Here is a 26,438-nt window from a genome sequence, read left to right as displayed (position 1 = left end):
GCAGAAGCTCTGGGGTCATTGTTGGAGACAGCTGGACGTGTGGAGACCATCCTTGGATACAGAGACAGCAGTTGGGACCATGGATCCAGTCATTTTTTACGCTTATTACCTGGGAATTCTCTCCTTCCTGTTGTTTACCTACTACTATGTGGGGAGAAGGCGTGCTCCTCGCAGGAGATGGTGGGTGCACCCTCTACTAGCCAGGAGGCAGAGGAAGGGAGAGTTCCAGGCCCTCTACCGGGACCTCAGACGACACCCACAGAAGTTCTACAGCTACACTCGGATGTCTATTCCCCTGTAAGTATATAGGCCTAAATACACCAACCCCCACCATTCCTAAACACCCCACCCTCACCCCCACAACACCTCATCCCTGTATACCTAGCTAAACACACCACCCTGACCCCCACACCCCTGTATACCTAGCTATACACTACACCCCCACCCTCCACAACACTCCCAAACCTCTGTAAACACACCTCCCCCATCCTCCACCCAACACCTTGTCCCACAACATACTTTACAGCTTCTTCCTTTCCATCTCCTGACAGGTTTGATACCCTTTTGGAGATGGTGAAGGATGACCTTAGGAAGAAGGATACCACGTTCAGGAGAGCAGTCACACCACAAGAACAACTACTCATCACACTGAGGTATGTAAAAACAAATTTTTTTATTGCAAAAACAACCACTTTCCAACATGGAAACATTCTTCCAACATGGAAGACAAAAAAATAACATATCTATGGTATAGCCCGGTCAGTTTTAAGGAACACCAACCACCAACTTTGTGCTGGAAGAGTTGCAGGGCATAGCTGCCCAAGTGTCTTTCGGGGACACCAGTCCCTAATATTAAAGTGCTTCAAAAACCTAACCACTGGCACATGACCCTCTGAGCCATGGATGAAGGACACAGGTCAGTGAAAAGGCTAGGCCTCTCACCGACCAGTCAAGGTGTCCTTCATCCATGGCTCCAAGGGTCTTGTGCAAGTGATTAGGAACAAGAACAAAGTGAGGAGCAAGAGGAACCGATGGCAGAGGTGCATGACTACAGGTGCAGTGCAACAGGCACAAGGTTGTGACCCAGGTAGTGTCTTTCGGGGACACCAGGCCCTAATAAATTGAAGTGCTTTAAAAACCTAACCACTGGCACATGACCCTCTGAGCCATGGATGAAGGACACAGGTCAGTGAAAAGGCTAGGCCTCTCACCGACCAGTCAAGGTGTCCTTCATCCATGGCTCCAAGGGTCTTGTGCAAGTGATTAGGAACAAGAACAAAGTGAGGAGCAAGAGGAACCGATGGCAGAGGTGCATGACTACAGGTGCAGTGCAACAGGCACAAGGTTGTGACCCAGGTAGTGTCTTTCGGGGACACCAGGCCCTAATAAATTGAAGTGCTTTAAAAACCTAACCACTGGCACATGACCCTCTGAGCCATGGATGAAGGACACAGGTCAGTGAAAAGGCTAGGCCTCTCACCGACCAGTGTAGGTGTCCTTCATCCATGGTTTCAAGGGTCTTGTGCAAGTGATTAGGAACAAGAACAAAGTGAGGAGCAAGAGGAACCGATGGCAGAGGAGCAGGACTACAGGTAGTGTCTTTCGGGGACACCAGGCCCTAATAAATTGAAGTGCTTTAAAAACCTAACCACTGGCACATGACCCTCTGAGCCATGGATGAAGGACACAGGTCAGTGAAAAGGCTAGGCCTCTCACCGACCAGTGTAGGTGTCCTTCATCCATGGTTTCAAGGGTCTTGTGCAAGTGATTAGGAACAAGAACAAAGTGAGGAGCAAGAGGAACCGATGGCAGAGGAGCAGGACTACAGGTAGTGTCTTTCGGGGACACCAGGCCCTAATAAATTGAAGTGCTTTAAAAACCTAACCACTGGCACATGACCCTCTGAGCCATGGATGAAGGACACAGGTCAGTGAAAAGGCTAGGCCTCTCACCGACCAGTGTAGGTGTCCTTCATCCATGGTTTCAAGGGTCTTGTGCAAGTGATTAGGAACAAGAACAAAGTGAGGAGCAAGAGGAACCGATGGCAGAGGAGCAGGACTACAGGTAGTGTCTTTCGGGGACACCAGGCCCTAAATTATTAGTGCTTCTAGAACCTAACCACTGGCACAGGACCCTCTGAGCCATGGATGAAGGACACAGGTCAGTGAAAAGGCTAGGCCTCTCACCGACCAGTCAAGGTGTCCTTCATCCATGGTTTCAAGGGTCTTGTGCAAGTGATTAGGAACAAGAACAAAGTGAGGAGCAAGAGGAACCGATGGCAGAGGAGCAGGACTACAGGTGCAGTGCAACAGGCACAAGGTTGTGACCCAGGTAGTGTCTTTCGGGGACACCAGGCCCTAATAAATTGAAGTGCTTCAAAAACCTAACCACTGGCACATGACCCTCTGAGCCATGGATGAAGGACACAGGTCAGTGAAAAGGCTAGGCCTCTCACCGACCAGTGTAGGTGTCCTTCATCCATGGTTTCAAGGGTCTTGTGCAAGTGATTAGGAACAAGAACAAAGTGAGGAGCAAGAGGAACCGATGGCAGAGGAGCAGGACTACAGGTAGTGTCTTTTGGGGACACCAGGCCCTAAATTATTAGTGCTTCTAAAACCTAACCACTGGCACATGACCCTCTGAGCCATGGATGAAGGACACAGGTCAGTGAAAAGGCTAGGCCTCTCACCGACCAGTCAAGGTGTCCTTCATCCATGGTTCAAAGGGTCTTGTGCAAGTGGTTAGGAACAAGAACAAAGTGAGGAGCAAGAGGAACCGATGGCAGAGGTGCATGACTACAGGTGCAGTGCAACAGGCACAAGGTTGTGACCCAGGTAGTGTCTTTCGGGGACACCAGGCCCTAATATTGAAGTGCTTTAAAAACCTAACCACTGGCACAGGACCCTCTGAGCCATGGATGAAGGACACAGGTCAGTGAAAAGGCTAGGCCTCTCACCGACCAGTGAAGGTGTCCTTCACCCATGGCTCCAAGGGTCTTGTGCAAGTGATTAGGAACAACAAAGTAAGGAACAAGAGGAATCAAAGGCACAGGTGCAGGACTACAGGTGCAGTGCAACAGGCACAAGGTTGTGACCCAGGTAGTGTCTTTCGGGGACACCAGGCCCTAAAGTTCAAGTCCAGCAAAAACAAAAGTTCCCTGACATGGTCATCTGAACACCTCTGAACCTTGGTTGAAGGAGATGGGGCAGGGAAAATGTTGGGCTAAAAAGCCCTGTGATGGTATCCTTCCTCCGAGGATCGGAGGTATTCAGAGGAGCATGTCCAGGAACAATCTGACTTTTTTTTTCAAATTGTATCGGCACCACTACTAGAAAAGGTGGGAGTTGCTGCCTGGAAATCTGGACTCTCTTGGGTGCTGGTCGTGGATGAGCTGGACCCTGACAGCGGTGGCCCATATTGACTGCCTCTGTAGCCGGTGTACATCTGTGATGATTGCCAGGTGGGCACCGCTGTTGGTTGTGGGGGTCTAAAAATTGGTGGTTGCAATAATGGCGTGTCCATGTGTTGTTTGATCACCTCCAGCAAAGTGGAATGGCACGCCAACATGTTTTGGGAAGGCACCTTTTCCAAATATGGTATTAGAGACATCACAGTGTGAAAACACGGTTGTGCCTGCAATTTCAGTAGTTCCTTGCTTTGTTGATGCATTTGCTGCATCATGTTCTGCAGCTGGCCCACCGGCTGATCATGCTGCGCACGCAGTTGGTCGATTTCTCCTCTGTGCATCTCATGCATCAGTTTAAGCTCGTCCCTGTAGTGCCCATGTACAGCGTCGAGCTCACATTGCAGTGAAGTGATGTGGGACTTGTACTGCTCCATGATATGGCCCCTGTCCTCATCTTGCAACTGCCGGGTTATGAGAGTTTGGTGGCTCTGAAGAATCCCGAGAAGTCCGGAGACAGCCCCGGACATCTCGGACTCTGTCTCTCTCCTTGTTGGGGGGAGGGTACCTCGACGCCTCACTGGTGGGGTGGTCCTCACTGGTGGTGTGGCAGCATCTTCCCGTCCTCTGGCCTGTGTCGGGGTTGCCCTGCGCGCTGGTTGTGCTGCAGTCTCTCGGTGCTCCTCACTTTGTTCTTGTTCCCCTGGAGCTTCCATAGCGGTCGATTGTGGAGGTGCAGCTTCTTCCACACTCGGTCCTGCAACCTCAACATCCAAGCTCTCTTCTCCCAAGTCATCATCAAAGGAGAGAGCTGGGATAGCTAAGGACTCCCTCCTCCTACTCCTCTCCTCGGGGAAATAGGTTACATCGGCAACGTCATCATCCACCAAGCTCTCCTCACTGCTGAACCGTGCCTCCTGGGTCGGTTCCTCTTGCTCCAAATTGTCTTCAGTCCTGTAGATAAAAACAATATTTATTGGTGTGCCAAACAGCATGTGGCGTCAATTCACAGAGCTAGCAAACACTAGCAAACACTTTATCAACCGTTTCTACCAAACATTTGATAAAGCTTGTGAGAAAAGTTCGCTAGCCATGGTAATTGAGGCCAGTTTATAGCAATACATGGCCGAAGTCATGGTAGTTGTCTGCTAAAATGAGCTCTCAGTTCCTGCCCACAGTAGTGGTACTTACAGTCTAGGTTCCAGGCTTGCATTGATGAAAGACAATTGCTTGGCAAATTGGTAGTCTTTTTGTCGCTTTCCCCCGCCACTGCCACTTCGTTCGGCAAGTTTTTTCTTCCGTAGCCATTTCACGTATGCATCACGTATATTGCGCCACCTTGTCTTGAACCTTTCTCCTGTAACGACATGAAAAATTGATTTCGATTATTTCTCTTGTAGGTACATCGCAACTGGACAAACATATACATCGCTACATGTCACATTTCGTATTGGGAAGAGCACGGTGGCAGGCATCGTCGTGAGGACTTCGAGGATCCTTTGGACGCGACTGAGGGCCAGATACATGCCTGTGCCGGACACCACGAAATGGGAGGAGATCGCCCACGGCTTCTGGACCGAGTGCAAGTTTCCTAATTGTGTTGGCGCACTGGATGGGAAACACATCCGGATTCAGAAACCCGTGGGGAGTGGCAGCCATTATTTCAACTATAAAAAATACTTCAGCATTGTTCTAATGGCAGTGGCAGATGCGGACTACAAGTTTGTGTACGTGGACGTGGGGTCGTACGGTAGTTCCAATGACTCTGGAATTTTCCAGCGTACGACCCTTTGCCGGCTGATGGAGGAAGGCAGACTGCGTCTCCCCCGTGACAGACTCTGGCCTGGGACAAGGGCACCAGCCTACCCCTATGTGTTTGTGGGGGACGAGGCCTTCGCCCTGTCCGACCATGTAATGCGTCCGTACCCAGACAGGGGACTTGATGCCAGCCAGCTACACTTCAATGCTCGGTTGAGCCGTGCAAGGAGAATGGTGGAGTGCACATTTGGGATCCTGGTGTCAAAGTGGAGGGTGTTCCACACGCCCATGCTGCTGAAACCGGGCAACGCAGTTGTCGTGGTGAAGGCAGCATGCATCCTCCACAACTTTGTGCGGCAGGAGGAAAGAGAGACTCCGGAACCCCCGAATGTGCTTCCACTAATGCCCCTGCGGAGGTATGCAACCAGGCCAAGGGTAGTGTCACTGCGGAACAGGGACCAACTGAGACTTTATTTTACCACACCACCAGGACGAGGGTGAATGTTTGGTTTTTAATATGTTTTGTTGAAATGTGTTTATTTTGGAGTTTCAAGTTTTTAAGTGATTTTAAATGTCTTAATTTTTTACAATAAATTGATGTTTAATAATTGGTCATTGTGTATGTTTTATGTGCACAGGTGGGGTACATCGCAGGTGGGTGGGAGACATCACAGGTGGGGTACAGGTGGGTGGGATACATCACAGGTGGGTGGGATACATCACAGGTGGGGTACAGGTGGGTGGGATACATCACAGGTGGGTGGGATACATCACAGGTGGGTGGGATACATCACAGGTGGGGTACAGGTGGGTGGGATACATCACAGGTGGGTGGGATACATCACAGGTGGGGTACAGGTGGGTGGGATACATCACAGGTGGGTGGGATACATCGCAGGTGGGTGGGATACATCACAGGTGGGGTACAGGTGGGTGGGATACATCACAGGTGGGTGGGATACATCACAGGTGGGTGGGATACATCACAGGTGGGGTACAGGTGGGTGGGATACATCACAGGTGGGGTACAGGTGGGTGGGATACATCACAGGTGGGTGGGATACATCACAGGTGGGGTACAGGTGGGTGGGATACATCACAGGTGGGTGGGATACATCACAGGTGGGGTACAGGTGGGTGGGATACATCACAGGTGGGTGGGATACATCACAGGTGGGGTACAGGTGGGTGGGATACATCACAGGTGGGTGGGATACATCACAGGTGGGGTACAGGTGGGTGGGGAACAGGTGGGTGGGCCACGGGTGGGTGGGCAACACGTGGGTGACACAAATCCATAGCAAAAGTGGAATACATCACAAGCTAACCACAAGCCCCCCCAAAAACTTCTAGTCAACATACCCTCTGTGCCTTGCTGTCTCTTGCTCAAGTGCTCAAAGTCCTCCACATACAGCTTGGCAATTTTTTTCCACAGGCCTCTGCATTTTTTGAGGTTGCTGTGGTCCGCATCCCCCTTGTCCCACAGGGCTGGTACCTGCTGCACCTGTAGGATGAGGTCTTCTGATGTGTAGGGCCTCACCCCCTCGTTATCAGACATATCGTCAGACATGTTGCTGCCAAACAGCTCCAGCATGAAGTCACTGCTGCTCCACTCTGTGAACGCTGGTGCCATGTGGTCCCCATCCAAAATGGCCACCATACCATAGAGTCAGCATAGGAAGTGTGGTATAACATCCGGTTTTTATAGCTAGTGTGTTGTGCGCTCTCCGGTTCTCATTGGTTTCCATTGGCCGGATGCAACATTCCGGCTCCGGTCTGGATACGTCAGCCGGACCAGCCGGACCAAAAAATAGCGCATGTTGGAACGGACGCCGGAGTCCGGATCCGGTCCGGACGAAACGGACGCATGTGAACGGTCGCATAGACTTTCATTGCTATGCCGTGCGTCCGTTTCGTCCGGTCCGCATGCGGTCCGGCTCCGGCACGGCTCCGGCACGGCGATTCCGGATAGCAACCGCTAATGTGAACCGGGCCTTACATGGAGGCGAAACAGCAGAAAAAAAAAGTGTACAAAATATTCATTTCTTCTCAACTAAATAATCTTTTACACCTGTTTTGCAAATAATTATATTTTTTTCAGAGCTCTGCCTACTAAAAGACTTGACACTACTCCACATAATTATTTGTAGCAACGATGCGAAATAATGATACATATAAATCTACTTTTCACCTCTGTATATTTTCCACAATAAAGAAATTATGCTTTAAATTGTTAAATCATCTGTATGAAGGCTGCAAAGTGAGTATTAACTAAGTTAAGTCATTGTAGTTAATCCGACAGCACAGCTAACTTTATATGAACAATAATATGATCATATAGCTAAACAATTGTATCTACTAAATACCCTGATTTCACTTTCTCAGCCAGGTATTGTTAACAATAGCAGAGGTCATTACTAGAAGGTATAGCAGATCATTTTAGTTAGTAATAATAGGATATTAGGCAAACCCAGAATATAAAGCATGCTGCAGAGATATTCAAAGCACTGTAATGTATCCACATCTACATGCGTGATGGTGTGTATGCATTCATGTCCCTAATAAACACTCACATGCTCCTGCACATGCAGGATTTGTGCTTGCCTGAGGGCCCTGAGTAGTAATGAGGAGAAATTACGCATCGTAATACGCAAATACGCATCGTAATTGTAATGCAAAATAGCGTAATTAATTTCGTAGGTAATTGTTACCATTCGTAATTACGCATGAATTTACGCGTAATTTCATGCCGACTTTGGCAGTGAATAGCAAAGCCCCGTACATACTATTGCTACTAAAATTGCTACATATGTTAAGAAGAATAGTGGGCACAAGTTACCTTGCCTTTTTTGCTATCCACAAGTGATTGGAATCAGTTCCCTAAACGCTGCAAGTGGAAAAGGACCCCTAGGGCCTAAACACCAACTCACTTCTATTGTGCTCAGGCCTTAACAGTTATATACTTGCCAGTATTTTTCCTGCCATTGCAAGTAAAACTATGAGCCTGGGTTACTATATAATAGTTATGTCTAATTTTATTAACTATTATAATTCCATTTTAAAGTAAGCAATAAATGCTAGTGATAATCCTGGGGGGGGAAATATACGAGTGGAATGCAGAAGTACGTAGCTTAATCTTCACTGCATTGGCAAATTTATACTGTGAACCTTCTATGGCTCATGAGCACATATGCTATTTAACCTCCCCGGCGTTCTATTGAGATCGCCAGGGAGGCTGCGGGAGGGTTTTTTTTTAATTAAAAAAAAACTATTTCATGCAGCCAACTGAAAGTTGGCTGCATGAAAGCCCACTAGAGGGCGCTCCAGAGGCGTTCTTCTGATCGCCTCCGGCGCCCAGAATAAACAAGGAAGGCCGCAATGAGCAGCCTTCCTTGTTTGGCTTTCCTCGTCGCCATGGCGACGAGCGGAGTGACGTCATGGACGTCAGCCGACGTCCTGACGTCAGCCGCCTCCGATCCAGCCCTTAGCGCTGGCCGGAACTGATTGGTCCAGCTGCGCAGGGCTCGGGCGGCTGGGGGGACCCTCTTTCGCCACTGCTCGCGGCGGATCGCCGCAGAGCGGCGGTGATCAGGCAGCACACGCGGCTGGCAAAGTGCCGGCTGCGTGTGCTGCTTTTTATTTGAGGAAAATCGGCCCAGCAGGGCCTGAGCGGCAGCCTCCGTGATGGATGCTCGTCCATACCGCTCAGGAGGTTAAGTACTGTATATACTCGCAAGCAAGCCAAATTTTTTACCCCCCAAAAGTGGCCCAAAAGTTGGGGGGTCGGCTTGCTTGCGAGTCATGTGTCTCTCCCCCCCCCCCGCTTCCAGTATGGCTAGTATAGTCCCAGTATGGGTAGGTGGGTAGGTAGTGCCCCTCCCCGCTCCCCCCGTGGCAGCCTCTGCTATTACCTTAGCCGGCGCTGCTTTCTCTATCCCCGTCCTGCTCGTACAGTAACTAATTCACAGCAGCGCACCCCACGGCGGCTGCTGTGGTGAGGGAGGAAACCATAGAGAGCGGTTCCCACTCTATGGTTTCCTCCCTCATCACAGCGGCTGCCGTGGGGCGCGATGCTGCGAATTCGTTACCGTACGAGCAGGACGGGGATAGAGGAAGAGGCGCCGGCTAAGGTAATAGCTAAGCAGCGGCTGCCACGGGGGGAGCGGGGAGGGGCACTACCTACCCACCCACCTACCCATACTGGGACTATACTAGCCATACTGGGCACTATGTTAGCTATACTGGGGCACTATACTAGCTATACTGGGGCGCTACCTACCCATACTGGGCACTATACTAGCTATACTGGGCACTATACTAACCATACTGGGCACTATACTAGCCATACTGGGCACTATACTAGCCATACTGGGCACTATACTAGCTATACTGGGGCGCTACCTAACCATACTGGGCACTATACTAGCTATACTGGGACACTATACTAGCTATACTGGGCACTTTACTAGCTATGCTGGGGGACTACCTACCCATACTGGGCACTTTAATAGCTATACTGGGACACTATACTAGCTATACTGGGTCACTACCTACCCATACTGGGCACTATACTATCTATACTGGGACACTATACTAGCTATACTGGGCACTATACTAGATATACTGGGACACACTGGGGGGATCACGCGGCCAGCATTTTCTACCCCTGGCTTATATGGGGGTCAATAATTTTTTCCTGGTTTTTCAGGTTAAAGTTGGGGGGTCGGCCTATATGCGGGTCGGCTTGCTTGCGAGTATATATGGCCTATCCAATGACTGCTGTTTATGAACTGCCCCAGAATACTCATCTCTTGGTTCCCAGTGAAGAGCCACACAGAACTGAATGAAAACTTCCTGCTGGGCTACAGAATTTCCATTTGATGCTGAAGGACTTTTATTGTAATCACTTTTACCGCATACAGTGCATCATTCTGTTCCATGGTCCAATATCAGGGATTTGGACATTTTCAAAGAACAGAAACCATCATTGTGAGGTTATGCGATTATACATGAGAAATCATAGAGCAAAATATTTCCTTTTTTTGAAAGCATGGTAGGTTATGCCATCACACAGAAGTATTTCTGTTTTATTTAAACTGACGTATGTACACTGCATATTTTTCCTTACCTTTACTCTCACTGTTACCGTAGCAATTCCAGGGGGCATGCTCCCTGTAGCATCAAAAGCCTCAACCAGAAACGTGTACACTGCCTCTTTCCCAGTGAATGATTCATAGTCCAGAGGTTTTAGCAAAAATAGCTCTCCAGTTGACGAGTTTATTGTAAACAGCTGCAAAACTTCCTGTGATCTTATTCGATAAGTAACATTAGCACCGAGATCAGCATCCTTAGCCTGGAATATAATAAAAAATCACAGCAGACAAAGCAAGTGTATTCTGAAGGGTTAGAATAATTGAACCACAGAAAACATATGTATTGAATTCCTTAGAAGTCTCTGAAATAGGACTAAAGGTTTACAGTTGTTTTTCTTTTTCTTACGGGTCATTTTAATGCATTGATCTGCAGAAAATACAAACAGTTCAGCAGATATTTATCTAAAATTTCTGTCACATTCACAGTAAGTGTGCTGTTTGCAATCTCTCAACTTGATTAGAATTGATCTTTAACTGTTGTATTAACTTTGTCATGCAAATAAATCTGAAAACAAAGATTTCTCCAAGTACCATTATTGGATGGTAGGTTGTTACTGAAAGGGATTTTCAACACTAATGTGCATTTATTGTTATGTGAAATGTGTGCATGCATATTCCAGTCTGCAGCTATATTTAACCACTAGAAAAACAATGTCAATAATAAGCTAGTGTCTAGTGTGTTAGACAAAACAAATTCCTGGTGTTAACTGACAGTTTTGAAACTGTAAAGGGGTGTGAAGTGGTCGCTTGACCACCCTATGCACTAAGAACCATAACACTGCCATCTGGAGTCGGGAAGGAATTTTTCCCTTTTGGGGCTAATTGGACCATGCCTTGTAGGGGTTTTTTCGGTTCCTCTGGATCAACAGGGATATGTGAGGGAGCAGGCTGGAGTTGTACTTTGTACTGGTTGAACTCGATGGACGTATGTCTTTTTTCAACCAAAATAACTATGTAACTGCACAGTGGACTTCTCCCCATAGCCCACAATTGGTTTGTACGATATTGACCTCCGGTGACATCCCTCTCATTCAAAGGTTTACACTGACATGTCATTGAGCCTCTGTGTTAATAGGTTTTTCATGATCTACACATTTATATTGCACAATATGATGGATTTATTTATGATTTTTAGTTACTTTACTATGGACAAAGGCACCAGCTTAGGGTAAAATGATTAAAATCAGTTTTAAAATGTTAATAATTTTATCCTAATCTGGTGCTTCAAAAATTAACTAAATATTTTGAGTCCACTCTTGGTGGAGAGGTGTTACCCCCTTGTGTCATTGATGCCAGGTGATAAGCCCTATCCTGTTACCGACTCTCAGATCTCGCTGATAAGGACTGTAGTGAAGCGGCACAGATGCATATTGTGAATGGATACAGCCCCTAATTACAAGTTAGAAATGCATGTCCTCTGTAAATTTTATGTACTGAAAAAAGATGCTTACAAATACATACCTGTACTCTTAAAAAGACTGTGCCTGGCACCATGTTCTCAGGTACAGACACAGAATAAGAAGCATCTGTGAAGACAGGGCTATTGTCATCAATATCATTCACTTTTATAGCCAGAGTTATTGTGGACCGGCGAGGATCAGTAGGTGCACTATCTGTAGCTTCCACGATAAGCTCATAATAATCTCTGACTTCCCTATCCAACTTCACAGATGTAAAAATACTCCCATTGGATGTTATCCGAAAAATGTTATTTAGATTTGCAAGGCTGTAACGGACTTGACCATTGGCGCCAGCATCAGGATCTGTGGCCTAAAGAAGACAAAGAAAGAGGTCAATAACAGTTTTCATATTCAAAACAAGATACATATTCAAAACAAGATACATAGGACCATATGCAATTCACTTTTTCACCTTAGTTCTATCCTAGGTGATATTTCCACAACTTGTAAATAAAATGCCCTTTAAACTACCAGCAAGCAATAAAATATTTAAAATAATTTTGACAATACTTTTTCGAGTTTTTTTCATGTTAAAGTTATTTTAAAATTGAAGACAAAAAAACAAAACAAAATTTCCTAGGTGAAAACTCAGGAGAAAAAGTGAGTTGCACGTGGCCCACAATCTTCGTGTCCATAAGCTTGGCAAGATGAACACTGTTAGGTGAAGTGGCATAGCAATAGGGGGTGCAGAGGTTGTGACCCCATCTGGGCCTTTGGGTCAGAGGGGCCCCAAGAGGACCCTCCCTCAACCACAAAATTAGCTCTTTATTGGTCCTGTGCTGGTAATATTCACTTTTATCGATGATTTAAATAGTAGTAATCATTAAACTGTTCCCCATCCCCTTCTTGCACCTCAATTGTTATGAATAGAGTGCTTGGGGGGCCAATATATAACTTGAACCGGGGCCCATAGCTCCTTAGCTACGCCACTGCTTTGGCTCTTATTCAACTAATGTTTTCTCCTAGATGATATTTTTACATCTGATCAATAAAATGCACATTGAGCCACCAGCAAGCAGGAAAATAATCAGAATAATTTTGACAGCACTTTTTTCCTACTCTCTGGTAATATTTCAAGAAAAAAGGGAATTGAATAAGGACCAATGCCTTTTAAGTACCAGCAAGCAAGAATATACTCAAAATAATTTTGGCAGTACTTTGTAACCTACTTTTGGTAGTACTGCAGAGTGCTGGAAACTTATTTTAAACAGAAGATGAAAAATTAATTTCATAGTAGAGAACTTGGGAGAAAAGGAGACTTGAATGTCTTATATACAGTGGAGGAAATAATTATTTGACCCCCTCACTGATTTTGTAAGTTTCTCCAATGACAAAGAAATGAAAAGTCTCAGAACAGTATCATTTCAATGGTAGGTTTATTTTAACAGTGGCAGATAGCACATCAAAAGGAAAATCGAAAAAATAACCTTAAATAAAAGATAGCAACTGATTTGCATTTCATTGAGTGAAATAAGTTTTTGAACCCCTACCAACCATTAAGAGTTCTGGCTCCCACAGAGTGGTTAGACACTTCTACTCAATTAGTCACCCTCATTAAGGACACCTGTCTTTACTAGTCACCTGTATAAAAGGCACCTGTCCACAGAATCAATCAATCAAGCAAACTCCAAACTCTCCAACATGGGAAAGACCAAAGAGCTGTCCAAGGATGTCAGAGACAAAATTGTAGACCTGCACAAGGCTGGAATGGGCTACAAAACCATTAGCAAGAAGCTGGGAGAGAAGGTGACAACTGTTGGTGCAATTGTTCGAAAATGGAAGGAGCACAAAATGACCATCAATCCACCTCGCTCTGGGGCTCCACGCAAGATCTCACCTCGTGGGGTGTCAATGGTTCTGAGAAAGGTGAAAAAGCATCCTAGAACTACACGGGAGGAGTTAGTGAATGACCTCAAATTAGCAGGGACCACAGTCACCAAGAAAACCATTGGAAACACATTACACCGCAATGGATTAAAATCCTGCAGGGCTCGCAAGGTCCCCCTGCTCAAGAAGGCACATGTGCAGGCCCGTCTGAAGTTTGCCAATGAACACCTGAATGATTCTGTGAGTGACTGGGAGAAGGTGCTGTGGTCCGATGAGACTAAAATAGAGCTCTTTGGCATTAACTCAACTCGCTGTGTTTGGAGGAAGAAAAATGCTGCCTATGACCCCCAAAACACCATCCCCACCGTCAAGCATGGGGGTGGAAACATTTTGCTTTGGGGGTGTTTTTCTGCTAAGGGCACAGGACAACTTAATCGCATTAACGGGAAAATGGACGGAGCCATGTATCGTGAAATCCTGAATGACAACCTCCTTCCCTCTGCCAGGAAACTGAAAATGGGTCGTGGATGGGTGTTCCAGCACGACAATGACCCAAAACATACAGCAAAGGCAACAAAGGAGTGGCTCAAGAAGAAGCACATTAAGGTCATGGAGTGGCCTAGTCAGTCTCCGGACCTTAATCCAATAGAAAACCTATGGAGGGAGCTCAAGCTCAGAGTTGCACAGAGACAGCCTCGAAACATTAGGGATTTAGAGATGATCTGCAAAGAGGAGTGGACCAACATTCCTCCTAAAATGTGTGCAAACTTGGTCATCAATTACAAGAAACGTTTGACCTCTGTGCTTGCAAACAAGGGTTTTTCCACTAAGTATTAAGTCTTTTATTGTTAGAGGGTTCAAAAACGTATTTCACTCAATGAAATGCAAATCAGTTACTATCTTTTATTTAAGGTTATTCTTTCGATTTTCCTTTTGATGTGCTATCTGCCACTGTTAAAATAAACCTACCATTGAAATGATGCTGTTCTGAGACTTTTCATTTCTTTGTCATTGGACAAACTTACAAAATCAGTGAGGGGTCAAATAATTATTTCCTCCACTGTAGTCACTGAATAAAAAAAGAAAACCTGTGAAATCCAATAGGGAACTTTAAAAAAAACAAAAACAAAAACCAACAGAGTTAAATTGATAACCCAACATGTTTAAATATCATAGTTATACACCTATACATAGCTAGGAAAAAATTTAAGTAAAAAGACACACCTGGCCAATAATTGTTTAGGGACACATGTTTAAAAAGTTCTAAAAAGAACATTTTATTATTGAATTATGTAATGTCAAAATGAGAAGGGGGAGGAAGAAAAAGGAATGGGAAAACGGGAAAATCAGAAGTAAAAACAGATGACTAGTTATATAGGGATTTAATGATAGGGATGAATATCCTGTCAAAGTTACTCACTCTAAGAACCACAAGTTTAAAATCTAGGGGAAGCATTAGAAATGTTTTCTCCTGCATCCATGTAAGTTATTGAAATAATTAGCTAGTAGGAACTTGTGGCTTCTTCTTTTTATATCATATAATTTAGTATTGATTAACCAGTACTAGAAAAGATAATTCATTTTTTTTGTGGTAATTACCATTTAGGCTGGCTATACTGTACATGGGTCAAATTATGTCCCGGTTTACCAAGCTAATGGATCCCTTATCCAACTGCTGAAGCAATAGATTATTGGCAGATTTGATAAAAGTGCCTGAATCTGTCAGACATTGATCAGAAGCATGTATTAGGTTTTACTGTTTCTGGCTCTGTTCGGTAGTTAAGGAAAATGTATGGGAACATATTTAGGATTTTTAGTCAGTAAAATTACAGTTTGCAGCTACTGAGTTGTTGTTTAAACATTGCAAGCTGTATGTACATCACTTACCACTTAGTTTTTACACATAAAAAATAATCTCAAATTATAAAAAAAATCTCAAATTATGATTATGATATTCATAAATCTGAACAACAAATGTTTACATATCTGATCTATATAGAAATGATTGCTGGGAAAGAGAAAGAAATATCTTAACAGGTTCCTTCATGTAGTGAGTCACTTTTTTTGTGATGTAAGGTGATCATCAGTATTGGCATCAAGGGCAAAGCCCCCCTACCACACCCACAGTCAACCAAACCCTTGGTTGTAGGGTCGTGGTTAGAAAAAAAAAAAAGAAAGAAAAAAAAGAAAGAAAAAAAAAAAGAGGAAATTATATTAATCCCAATGTTAAAAAAATACATGGTGGTTAATCACAAAGCAAATAAATTGTAACCATTTTGATGTTTTTAATGAGCATGATTTTAATTATGCTGGTCTGTTAGAGAAGACTATTTCATCAACTGTTCATCTATTAAATCATAAACAAGCAAGGGGCAACTTTATTATGATCAGTGATTCCAGAGAAGTGAATTCATTTAATAGCTGGATACCTGTAATATCCCTCTAGAAGAGAAGAGATCTGCAGAATGATAACCATTTTCTCACTGTAAATATGCCATATTCAAAGAAATCTTACATGACAGTGTGTGACAACTGCCAAGACACAGTGGTGGGTATAGAATAGCTCGTTTTAAATGTTATTATTAAGTGTTTTCATGCAGTCAGTGTGGAAACAGCTGTAGATTAGCACAGTGTTGTAAGCAACACCACATTTTCCAAAAGTGATTCTCATTGAAAATAGCTTCATTTGAAAAAGACTTGACTATGTCTGCCAAGGCACAGTGACTGTTTTATGATAATGATCTTTGTAGAATTCTATCCTTAAAAATTGTCCACAAAACTAACAAAGGACAGATTAAAAAACGTTTAAAGAAAACGGGAAGTGAAATTAGAATAAAAACAGATACATATGGAAGGACCAGCACTTGCCGAATTCTTAAAAAGCAGATTATTTATTCACAAACAATTGTGAACAAAATATAGCCATGACATCTGGTCTTCCACAATGTAATTATAGCTCAGTAGTAGTAGTAACATGCATGAAGATCTCCTCAGGTATAGGTTACGCTTTCATTGCAGCCCAATTCTGCTCACAACGGACTGTCACCGTTTCAAACGGATCAACCGTTCTTTGTCAAGTGATAGCATCATGCTATCACTTGACAAAGAACGATTAATCCGTTCGAAACGTCAACAGTCCATTGTGAGCAGAATTGGGCTGCAATGAAGGTGTAACCTATACCTGAGGAGATCTTCATGGATCTGTATGCAGCTAAGAGTTACTACTACTACTACTGAGTTATAATTACATTCTGGAAGACCGGATGTCATGGCTATATTGTTCACAATTTTTTTGTGAATAAATCTGCTTTTTAAGAATTCGGCAAGTGCTGGTCATTTTTTTGCTTTTGGTCTATATCAAGTCTGTGCTAGCCACACGGACTAGACCTTGCACAGCCATTGAAGCAAGATAGGTGTGCTGTCCGAGAAGTTGAATCTATCTATCTATCTATCTATCTATCTATCTATCTATCTATCTATCTGTGTGTGTGTGTGTGTGTGTGTGTGTATCTCTCTCTCTCTCTCTCTCTCTCTCTCTCTCTCTCTCTCTCTCTCTCTCTCTCTCTCTCTCTCTCTCTCTCTATATATATATATGTGTGTGTGTGTGTGTGTGTGTGTGTGTGTGTGTGTGTGTGTGTGTGTGTGTGTTTATCTATCTATCTATCTATCTATCTATCTATATATATATATATATATATATATATATATATATATATATGTGTGTGTATAGAGAGAGAGAGAGAGAATGTCATGCCATTGGGCATTTAGCTTTTTGGGAAACATTTTGACTAACCCCCATAATGTGAGAAATGCACTGTCTGGCTCCTTCTAAGATGACAAAGAGGAAAGTATAAGCTACCATGGTTGGTGAGTACACAATATGATTATGAATTGTGGAAAGAGTTAGAGAAATCTGTTGATGAATCTACTGGTCTTCTCACTTAGAAAGGAATGACTGGATAGAACCTACTCAGATTAGCATAACTCTGAACAAATACAGTAATATACTTTTAAACTACTAAATATAAAGCCCTTTCTTTAGCTCTAATAGTTTATTTACACAAACTATTTTAGCTAAATGCACAGTGTATATGTTGGTATCTTATTACTGAATATACTTAATTCTACATTCAATTACATATATGAAAGATTGTTGCCAGAACTGTTAATGGTTTAAATAAAAATACTGTATATTACACTAATTGTAACATAGCATAACACTCCAACTCTTAAAAAGTTTATACAATTTTACTGGCCAGTTATTCAGTAGATTTGTTCCCCTCACACTTGTAACCTGTGAACTTCTGTAAAAGACACCTTAGAAACAAAACCCAGAGTAGATCTGTTCTTGAAAGAAGAGCTAAATAAAATTACCTGTCTGGTGGAAAATCAGACATTTGTATCTCAGCTGGGTCCGACATTGACACATTTAGCCAAAATATGCCATGTGTGAAAAATTCCATTCTGTTTAATGGCTTGCTTAGCTCAGCATATTGCAGAATTTGATGGCATAGTGATTTACTGGCAACTTACATATTTTGTATTAGTAATAAATAAGTGCTATCCAGAAACTAGAGTTTTCATTCCACTGTTCAAATCTGGCTTTTTACCAAATGACAATGCCCAAATGTCCTTGTCACACTGGAAAGGCAGAGTCATTATTTTCACTAATGTTTGCAGTGCTTTACTTCTGTATTTTGTCTTGTGTGTGCTAATTTCTTTATGTCCCTGCTCTGTTTGGACCTCTGAAACTTATACATGTAACAAAACAACTGGAAAACATGTCAAACATGATTATTATGAGTATTACATAAAAAAAAATACAAAATTAGCAGCACAGTAAAGTCTGAATTCTCTACAAATTTTAAATAGTAAAGAAGAATCAAGTGAGACATTTATTCAGTACAGAATGATGAAATGCATAAAAAAAGAACTAAGTGAAGTTTCACAAGTTAGACATTAAAAATAGAGCAAAATTGCAGATTTATATATTTTGTTCCCTTTTTTCTTCAAAAGTTAAATTTTTCAACAAAAGTCTGTCTACTCAGCTCTCCAGAGAAGTTTCTAGGGTATGATTTCATCAAATGTTTTATAGACAGCTACAAGGCATCTAACAACATTATAATGGGCTAGTTCACTATAAAAGAAATTGCTTATTCTAACCAACAAAGTTGGAGAACAAATCTAGTAAGCATTTAGGCTACTTGCACACCAAGACAAGTTAGGTGCTACTTTAAGGTCGCATAACGTGCACCTAACACAAGGCCTGGTGCTCTTCGATGTGGACGTCAGAGTGAGCCGCATTGTGCAGCTCACTCTGGCGTCCGTGATGCCGTGATGTGTACTCTTGGACGCATGCGGCATCACGTGGTTCCGCCGGCCAATCGCCGCACAGAGCGGCCGCACCAGGAATTAAACACTGCACGTCACAACGTGCAGTGAATATTAATTAGCCATGTGCCTGGCCGCTCTCTGCTCCTCCCCAACATGACTGAGCATGTGCAAACAGTCTAACGCGGCTTAAGCCGCTGTAACGCTATAGTATGCTGCACTTTCGGAAGAACGTGCAGCGTTACATGTAACGCAACGTGGGCAGTGTGAACAGCCTACTGGTGTTACATTGCTGTGCGTTGGGGGAGCGTTACAGGCTGCACTAACGTGCACCTGTAAAGTCTTAGTGTGTAAGCAGCCTTAAGCTACAGTGCAAAGTGGGCACACCTTCACTTTAGCAATACTTCAAGGTAGCTTAAAATCAAGAAAACATATTTAAAGGAACACTATCAATTCAAAAGACTTTTTTTTTAAACTCTATATTCGGGTACACATTACCACTAATGCTAGGGACACTTTATTTATTCAACCCAGTTCTCTCTCCCTGCTTAAAAACCATCCTTCATTCCTCACACAGCTCACAAATACAGGATCTTCTCAAAAAATTTGCATATTGTGATAAAGTTCATTATTTTTTGTAATGTACTGATAAACTTTAGACTTTCATATATTTTAGATTCAAATACACACAACTGAAGTAGTTCAAGCCTTTTATTGTTTTAATATTGATGATTTTGGCATACAGCTCATGAAAACCCAAAATTCCTATTTCAAAAAATTAGCATATTTCATCCAACTAATAAAAGAAAAGTGTTTTAAAACAAAAAAAGTCAACCTTCAAATAATTGTGTTCAGTTATGCACTCAATACTTGGTCGGGAATACTTTTGCAGAAATGACTGCTTCAATGCGGCGTGGCATGGAGGCAATCAGCCTGTGGCACTGCTCAGGTGTTATGAAGGCCCAGGATGCTTCAATAGCAGCCTTAAGCTCATTCAGAGTATTGGGTCTTGCATCACTCAACTTTCTCTTCACAATATCCCACAGATTCTCTATGGGGTTCAGGTCAGGAGAGTTGGCAGGCCAATTGAGCACAGTAATACCATGGTCAGTAAACCATTTACCAGTGGTTTTGGCACTGTGAGCAGGTGCCAGGTCATGCTGAAAAATGAAATCTTCATCTCCATAAAGCTTTTCAGCAGATGGAAGCATGAAGTGCTCCAAAATCTCCTGATAGCTAGCTGCATTGACCCTGCCCTTGATAAAACACAGTGGACCAACACCAGCAGCTGACATGGCACCTCAGACCATTACTGACTGTGGGTACTTTACACTGGACTTCAGGCATTTTGGTATTTCCCTCTCCCCAGTCTTCCTCCAGAGTCTGGCACCTTGATTTCCAAATTACATGTAAAAGTTGCTTTCATCCGTAAAAAGTACTTTGGACCACTGAGCAACAGTCCAGTGCTGCTTCTCTAGCCCAGGTCAGGCGCTTTTGCCACTGTTTCTGGTTCAAAAGTGGGTTCATGCTTCCATCTGCTGAAAAGCTTTATGGAGATGAAGATTTCATTTTTCAGCACAACCTGGCACCTGCTCACAGTACCAAAACTACTGGTAAGTGGTTTACTGAACATGGTATTACTGTGCTCAATTGGCCCGCCAACTTTCCTGACCTGAACCCCATAGAGAATCTGTGGGATATTGTGAAGAGAAAGTTGAGAGACGCAAGACCCAACTCTCTGGATGAGCTTAAGGCCGCTATCGAAGCATCCTGGGCCTCCATAACACCTGAGCAGTGCCACAGGCTGATTGCCTCCATGCCACGCCGCATTGAAGCAGTCGTTTCTGCAAAAGGATTCCCGACCAAGTATTGAGTGCATAACTGAACATAATTATTTGAAGGTTGACTTTTTTTGTTTTAAAAACACTTTTCTTTTATTGGTCGGATGAAATATGCTAATTTTTTGAGAAAGGAAATTTGAGTTTTTATGAGCTGTATGCCAACATCATCAATATTAAAACAATAAAAGGCTTGAACTACTTCAGTTGTGTGTAATGAATCTAACATATATGAAAGTCTAATGTTTATCAGTACATTACAAAAAATAATGAACTTTATCACAATATGCTAATTTTTTGAGAAGATCCTGTATACTTCACTGTGTCACAGCATGCAGGAGACATGAGGAGGATGATCTGAGGACATAACAGGTAAATAGATGTGCTGTAATATAACTAGCAGTCAGGGGTGATGTATATACAGTACTCCTGACTGACTGACTTGCTTGCTTGCTTGTGATGATGCACTCCAGGCTGTATCTACTTTGTAGGCTGCTCAGTGGTGTCCATGCTGAGAGGGAGAGATGCTGTTTACAAAGGCATTATCAGGATCTTTATCAGTCAAAGAACAGAAGACAAGGAACACACATTGCTGGAATCTTTAACCCCTTACTACCATTTGAATAAGATTCTTTCTGTAAAGTGATTATTATTAAACTATACACTGAGGAGTGAGGAGCTGATAGCAACCCTCTGTGCAGGAACATGGTCTAGTCCTGTAGAGCACAACACTTTTGTATCTAAAACTGACACAGGATTTTACAGCAGAGAGGCAGAGCTGTGCGAGGAAGGAAATTGCTCCCTGTACTTGTGGTAATGTGTGACATAACATACAGCATTAAAAAAAAATTGTTGTAATCAATACTATTCCTTAAAAAAATTACAACCACTGAAATAAAATCCATATAAAAAGGGAATTTGAAAATTCATGCTTTAATCACTTAAGTCTATCTGGACGGATATTGTCCAGATAGACTGTGCTGCTACCGCTGCATGAAGCTCCCACTCCTGCTGCCTGCTGTTAGTTCCCCAATCAGTTAATGGGAATGTAATTCCCATTCACTGATCTAAGTTCCCCGCAAAAAAAGTTTTTCTGCAAAAAAAAAAGTTTACCATGCTCTTTATTGTTCCTGGAAGCGTGATCGTATGCTTCCAGGACTTTTTTAACAAATAGTAAACTGCAAATGTAAAGAATTACATTATTTTACATTTAAAATTATCTGTTTCTCTCCCACACCAAAAATTACCCAAATACATTTTTTAATTAAAAAAAATAAAACAAATTACAATTAAAAAAAACAAAACAACATAAATAGTTACCTAAGGGTCTGAACTTTTTAAATATGCATGTCAAGAGAGTATCTTATTATATTTTTTTAAAGTATAAACTTGTAAATAGTGATGGATGCAAATTGAAAAAATGCACCTTTGTTCCTAAATAAGATATTGACGCCATAAATTGTGATAGGGACATCATTTAAATGGTGTAATAACTGGGACAAATTGGCAAATAAAATACATGAGTTTTAATTATGGTAGCATGTATTAATTTTAAACTATAATGGCTAGAAACTGAGAAATAATTATTTTTTTCCATTTCTTTCTTAATCTTCCTGTTAAAATGGATTTAGAAAAAAATAATTCTTAGCAAAATGTACCACCCAAAAAAGCCTAATTAGTGGCGGAAAAAAACAAGATAAAGATCAATTAACTGTGATAAGTAGCGATAAAGTTATTGGAGAATGAATGGGAGGTGGGAGGTGAACGTTGCTCAGATACGATTTTCGACGCTGTAGGCTGAAGTGGTTGAAAAGGGTTTTAGAATTAGTACTACAAATGTGGGCAACTAAATTAAGAATTGGTATGAAAGTGCTCAATCACAATGAAAGGTTAGACAAACTTTTCCTTTGAGGTGACTTACAGGCTATGATGATCAATGAGATGCAAATATTTCAGAGTTCAATTTTAGAGGTTATCTGGCTAACCTCAGCCAAACCGGTGGATGAGGCACCTAGCGCGGGCTTGCATGGTACTTCAGTTGGGTGCCTCTACAGTAGTAATGCTATAGCAGCAGCCGATGCAATTTGGGGTCCGAATCTCAAATTACTGTTCCCTCTGAGCTGCTCCGACTTAGAGGGAGAACGTTATTTAATGCCAGCAGGAATTTGAGCGGCAGCAGGGTAAACCGTCATTTGGCTCCCCTTGCGCCCAACTCCCCTGTGACATTATGAAACTTACACCATCCTCGGGTTCTAGAAATCAGCACTTGTTTTTAACTATTTTTATTTCTAATGAGAGATCAAAGTTGACATAGAAGATACTTGGTGATACACCCATTTTTTTAGTTTCTTCTTGCTTTGAACAACTTGTATAGTTATTTACCTCAATGATTAACCTTCCAGTAATCATTAAAAATGTATTTTAAAAAGATGGAAAAACAGCACTGAAAGATTAATTGCAAACTGATATGGGGATACTTTTATTAACCACTTTACCCCCGCGCGTACGTATTTCTCCGCCCCTTTTTCCATCCTTTAACAACCAGGGACGGAGAAACACGTACTTTCCGCGTTCCCGACGCTGCCCGCGCTCCCGCTCGTAAACACGCCGCCCGCCGCTAGTAAACACGCCGCCGCCCGCTCGCCCAGAGATCAATGAACGGGAAAATACATTCCCGTTCGTTGATCTAAGCCCCGCAATGATCAGCTGCTCTCCTATGGGCAGCGCGATCATTGTGAGAAAAAACTCACGTGTCCAGCCTCCTTATACTTCCTCCAAGCTTCCGGAAGGAAGCTTGGAGGTCGCATTAAAACAAAAAGTTACTGTGGCCATCTTGTGGCCAAATAGTAAACTACACCCTACACATTTTTCACATACAAATAAATGACTTTTACACATAAAATTAACTCATTACCTCCCACACTCCCCATTTTTTTTTTTGTAATTAAAAAAAAATTAAAAAAATTACAATTAAAAAAAATACATAAATAGTTACCTTAGGGACTGAACTTTTTAAATATTTATGTCAAGAGGGTATAACACTTACTTTATAAACTATGGGCTTGTAATTAGGGATGGACGCAAAAATGAAAAAAATGCACCTTTATTTCCAAATAAAATATTGGCGCCAAACATTGTGATAGGGACATAATTTAAATGGTTTTATAACCGGGACAAAAGGGCAAATACGTTTTTTATGGGTTTTACTTACAGTAGCATGCATTATTTAAAAACTATAATGGCCGAAAACTGAAAAATAATTATTTTTTTCCCCACATTTTTCCTATTTTCCCATTAAAACACATTTAGAAAAAAATAATTCTTGGCATAATGTCCCACCTAAAGAAAGCCTAATTGGTGGCGGAAAAAACAAGATATAGTTCATTTCATTGCGATAAGTAATGATAAAGTTATAGACGAATGAATGGAAGGAGCGCTGAAAGGTAAAAATTGCTCTGATGCTCAGGGGGTAAAACCCCTCAGAGGTGAAGTGGTTAAAGACATGCTATAAATTTCCTTTAAGTCCTTAATTAGATACTCTGGGTTTAAAAATTATCTTTACCAGAAAATGTTTGTTTCAACCACTACAAATAAATGAAAATAATAATGTACCTTGAAATGTGCAGTATAGAGAGAGTAAGCTGCCATTTTGTCCAATTTAGTTACCTAACTTCTACTGCAAAATAGTTTTCCAAATCAAACATGCAGGCTGTTTCATTTATATTTTGAAGACATACAAACATGTCAGATGTTCTGCACCAAATGGATAAGTAGCCAACTAAGGCAGAGCAATGTTTGCTGTTTCAACAGAAACAGGATATTGAACTAAAACTGCAAATAGAACATGTACACTGGCTGTTTTGGAACAGCACATTACTAATGTACAATATGGCCTTATCCTATAACAAAGAAAGTGTAATGAACAAGGCAGCTGCGACGAACAGCACCGCCGCCGCAACTGCCTCCGTGCCGCTGCCCATCCTCCTGGCGTCCAGGACGCTGAGGACGGAACGGTTGTTTGCTCAAGGGGTCACCGTCTTGCGCGGGTGCGCGCACAGACAGGACCTTTATGCGAAGAGGAGGCTTGTCAGCCAGAGGAGCCTCACAGCGCCCAGGATTGGCTGACTGTTGGGGGGCGTGCCAGTGAGGTCTCCTCTGCTTCTTAAGCCTCCAGGCTTCATTCAGACGGTGTCTGCTGTCGTGAATACATCCTGTGTTAGCACTCAGACCTTAGACTAGATCCCAGGTGTTGAAACCAAGGACTTCACACCTAGACTAGGATATTGTTTATATTGTGATTGATATTCTGTGTTTGACTCTGGCTATACTCTGACTCTGTTCTAGTTTTCTGATTCTGTACCTCTGCCCATCTGCCTAATGTTGCTGAACCTCTGCCCGATTACCGACTACTCTTCTGCCTTACGATTCTGCTCTGATTCTGTCCTTTCTGTTGCCAACCCCTGCCTGTCTGACCATTCTACTCACCAGTGGGCCCACGCCACTGGTGAGGTGTTAGCTTCTCCAGCTCCTCTGGTGAAGTGATTTGATAGTAACCAATTGCTCCTAGGCTGCAGTACAGTCTGAATCGTCTGTCCCTCAGGCGATCATTAGTTGCAGTGCTGTTTGTACCTCCTGCTCCTAGGCTGCAGTACAATCTGAGTCGCCTGCTCCTCAGGTGATCATTAGTTGCAGTTCTGTCTGTACCTCCTGCTCCTCAGACTGCAGCACCGTCTCAATCACCTGCCACTCAGGTGATCACTAGGCTGCAGTACTGTCTGAATCACTCGCTCCTCGGGAGATTCTATCTCTTCAGTTTCAGTACCTCCAGCTTGCTGGGGTTTGTACTTTATTATACGGTCAGTGTGCCGATAGTACCTCACCAGCCCCTCTGGTGAGGTCTTGCTAAACTATTAAAGTTACTGTACTCTATTACATGGTCAGTGTACTGATAGTACCTCAACAGCCCCTCTGGTGAGGTCTCGATAAACTATTAAATTTACTGTACTCTATTACACGGTCAGTGTACTGATAGTACCTCACCAGCCCCTCTGGTGAGGTCTCGTCAAACTATTAAGTTACGGTTGCACCAAGCACTACATACTCAGCTCCTTGTGCTGCTCTACTGGTATTATTGGTGATTCTGCAGATCACACATAATCAGGTATAGCGTCTGCATTACTGGTGATTCTGCAGATCACCAAATAATCAGACATCTGAATTGCGACACCCTACCATTACAGAAAGTTATATGAATGTTCTACGATGCTGAAAAAAGTTTTCCACACAAGTCTCTGCAGATATACAAAATATCTCTTCAATGCAAAATTCTTAATACTTAACATTTTTTTTTATTTAGAATTCAATTACGTTAAAATAGAGCAATAGACATGCTTAACATCTGCAACCTTTCAAAACAGTATTGTCTGAATTTAGGATGCAAAATTAACTGTATTATACAGCATACACCGGACCAGTTAAAAAGGATGCAAGACATGTCCTGTTAAAAAGGGTGCCCGCTATGTGAGCTGCATCTACAAATAGCAGACACCCTTTTCGACAGGATGCTGGAGGTTAAGGTTAAGTGTCCATGGGTGTGTGTGTTATGCAGGAGAACAGAGGCGCCAAAAGGATAAAAGGAAGCTAAATGAGCTTAAAAACCAAATTCTTG

At 42.8% G+C, this 26,438-nt stretch overlaps 1 protein-coding gene across 1 annotated transcript in view; it reads right to left on the bottom strand.

The window, feature by feature from the left end:
- Window positions 1-26,438, bottom strand: part of PCDH15 (protocadherin related 15) — a 1,564,441-nt gene that overhangs the window by 512,685 nt on the left and 1,025,318 nt on the right. Inside the window, exons 20-21 of the mRNA XM_068257852.1 lie at window positions 11,776-12,084; window positions 10,290-10,514 (exon numbers count right to left, since the gene is read on the bottom strand). Coding sequence (XP_068113953.1) covers window positions 10,290-10,514; window positions 11,776-12,084 — 534 coding nt within the window. The remainder of the gene's footprint in view (window positions 1-10,289; window positions 10,515-11,775; window positions 12,085-26,438) is intronic.

Source organism: Hyperolius riggenbachi, chromosome 10, assembly GCF_040937935.1.
Source record: "Hyperolius riggenbachi isolate aHypRig1 chromosome 10, aHypRig1.pri, whole genome shotgun sequence".
In the NCBI taxonomy this organism is placed as follows: domain Eukaryota; kingdom Metazoa; phylum Chordata; class Amphibia; order Anura; family Hyperoliidae; genus Hyperolius; species Hyperolius riggenbachi.
Note: the sequence above shows the minus strand (reverse complement) of the source record. Positions and strands in the feature narration are given on the sequence as shown.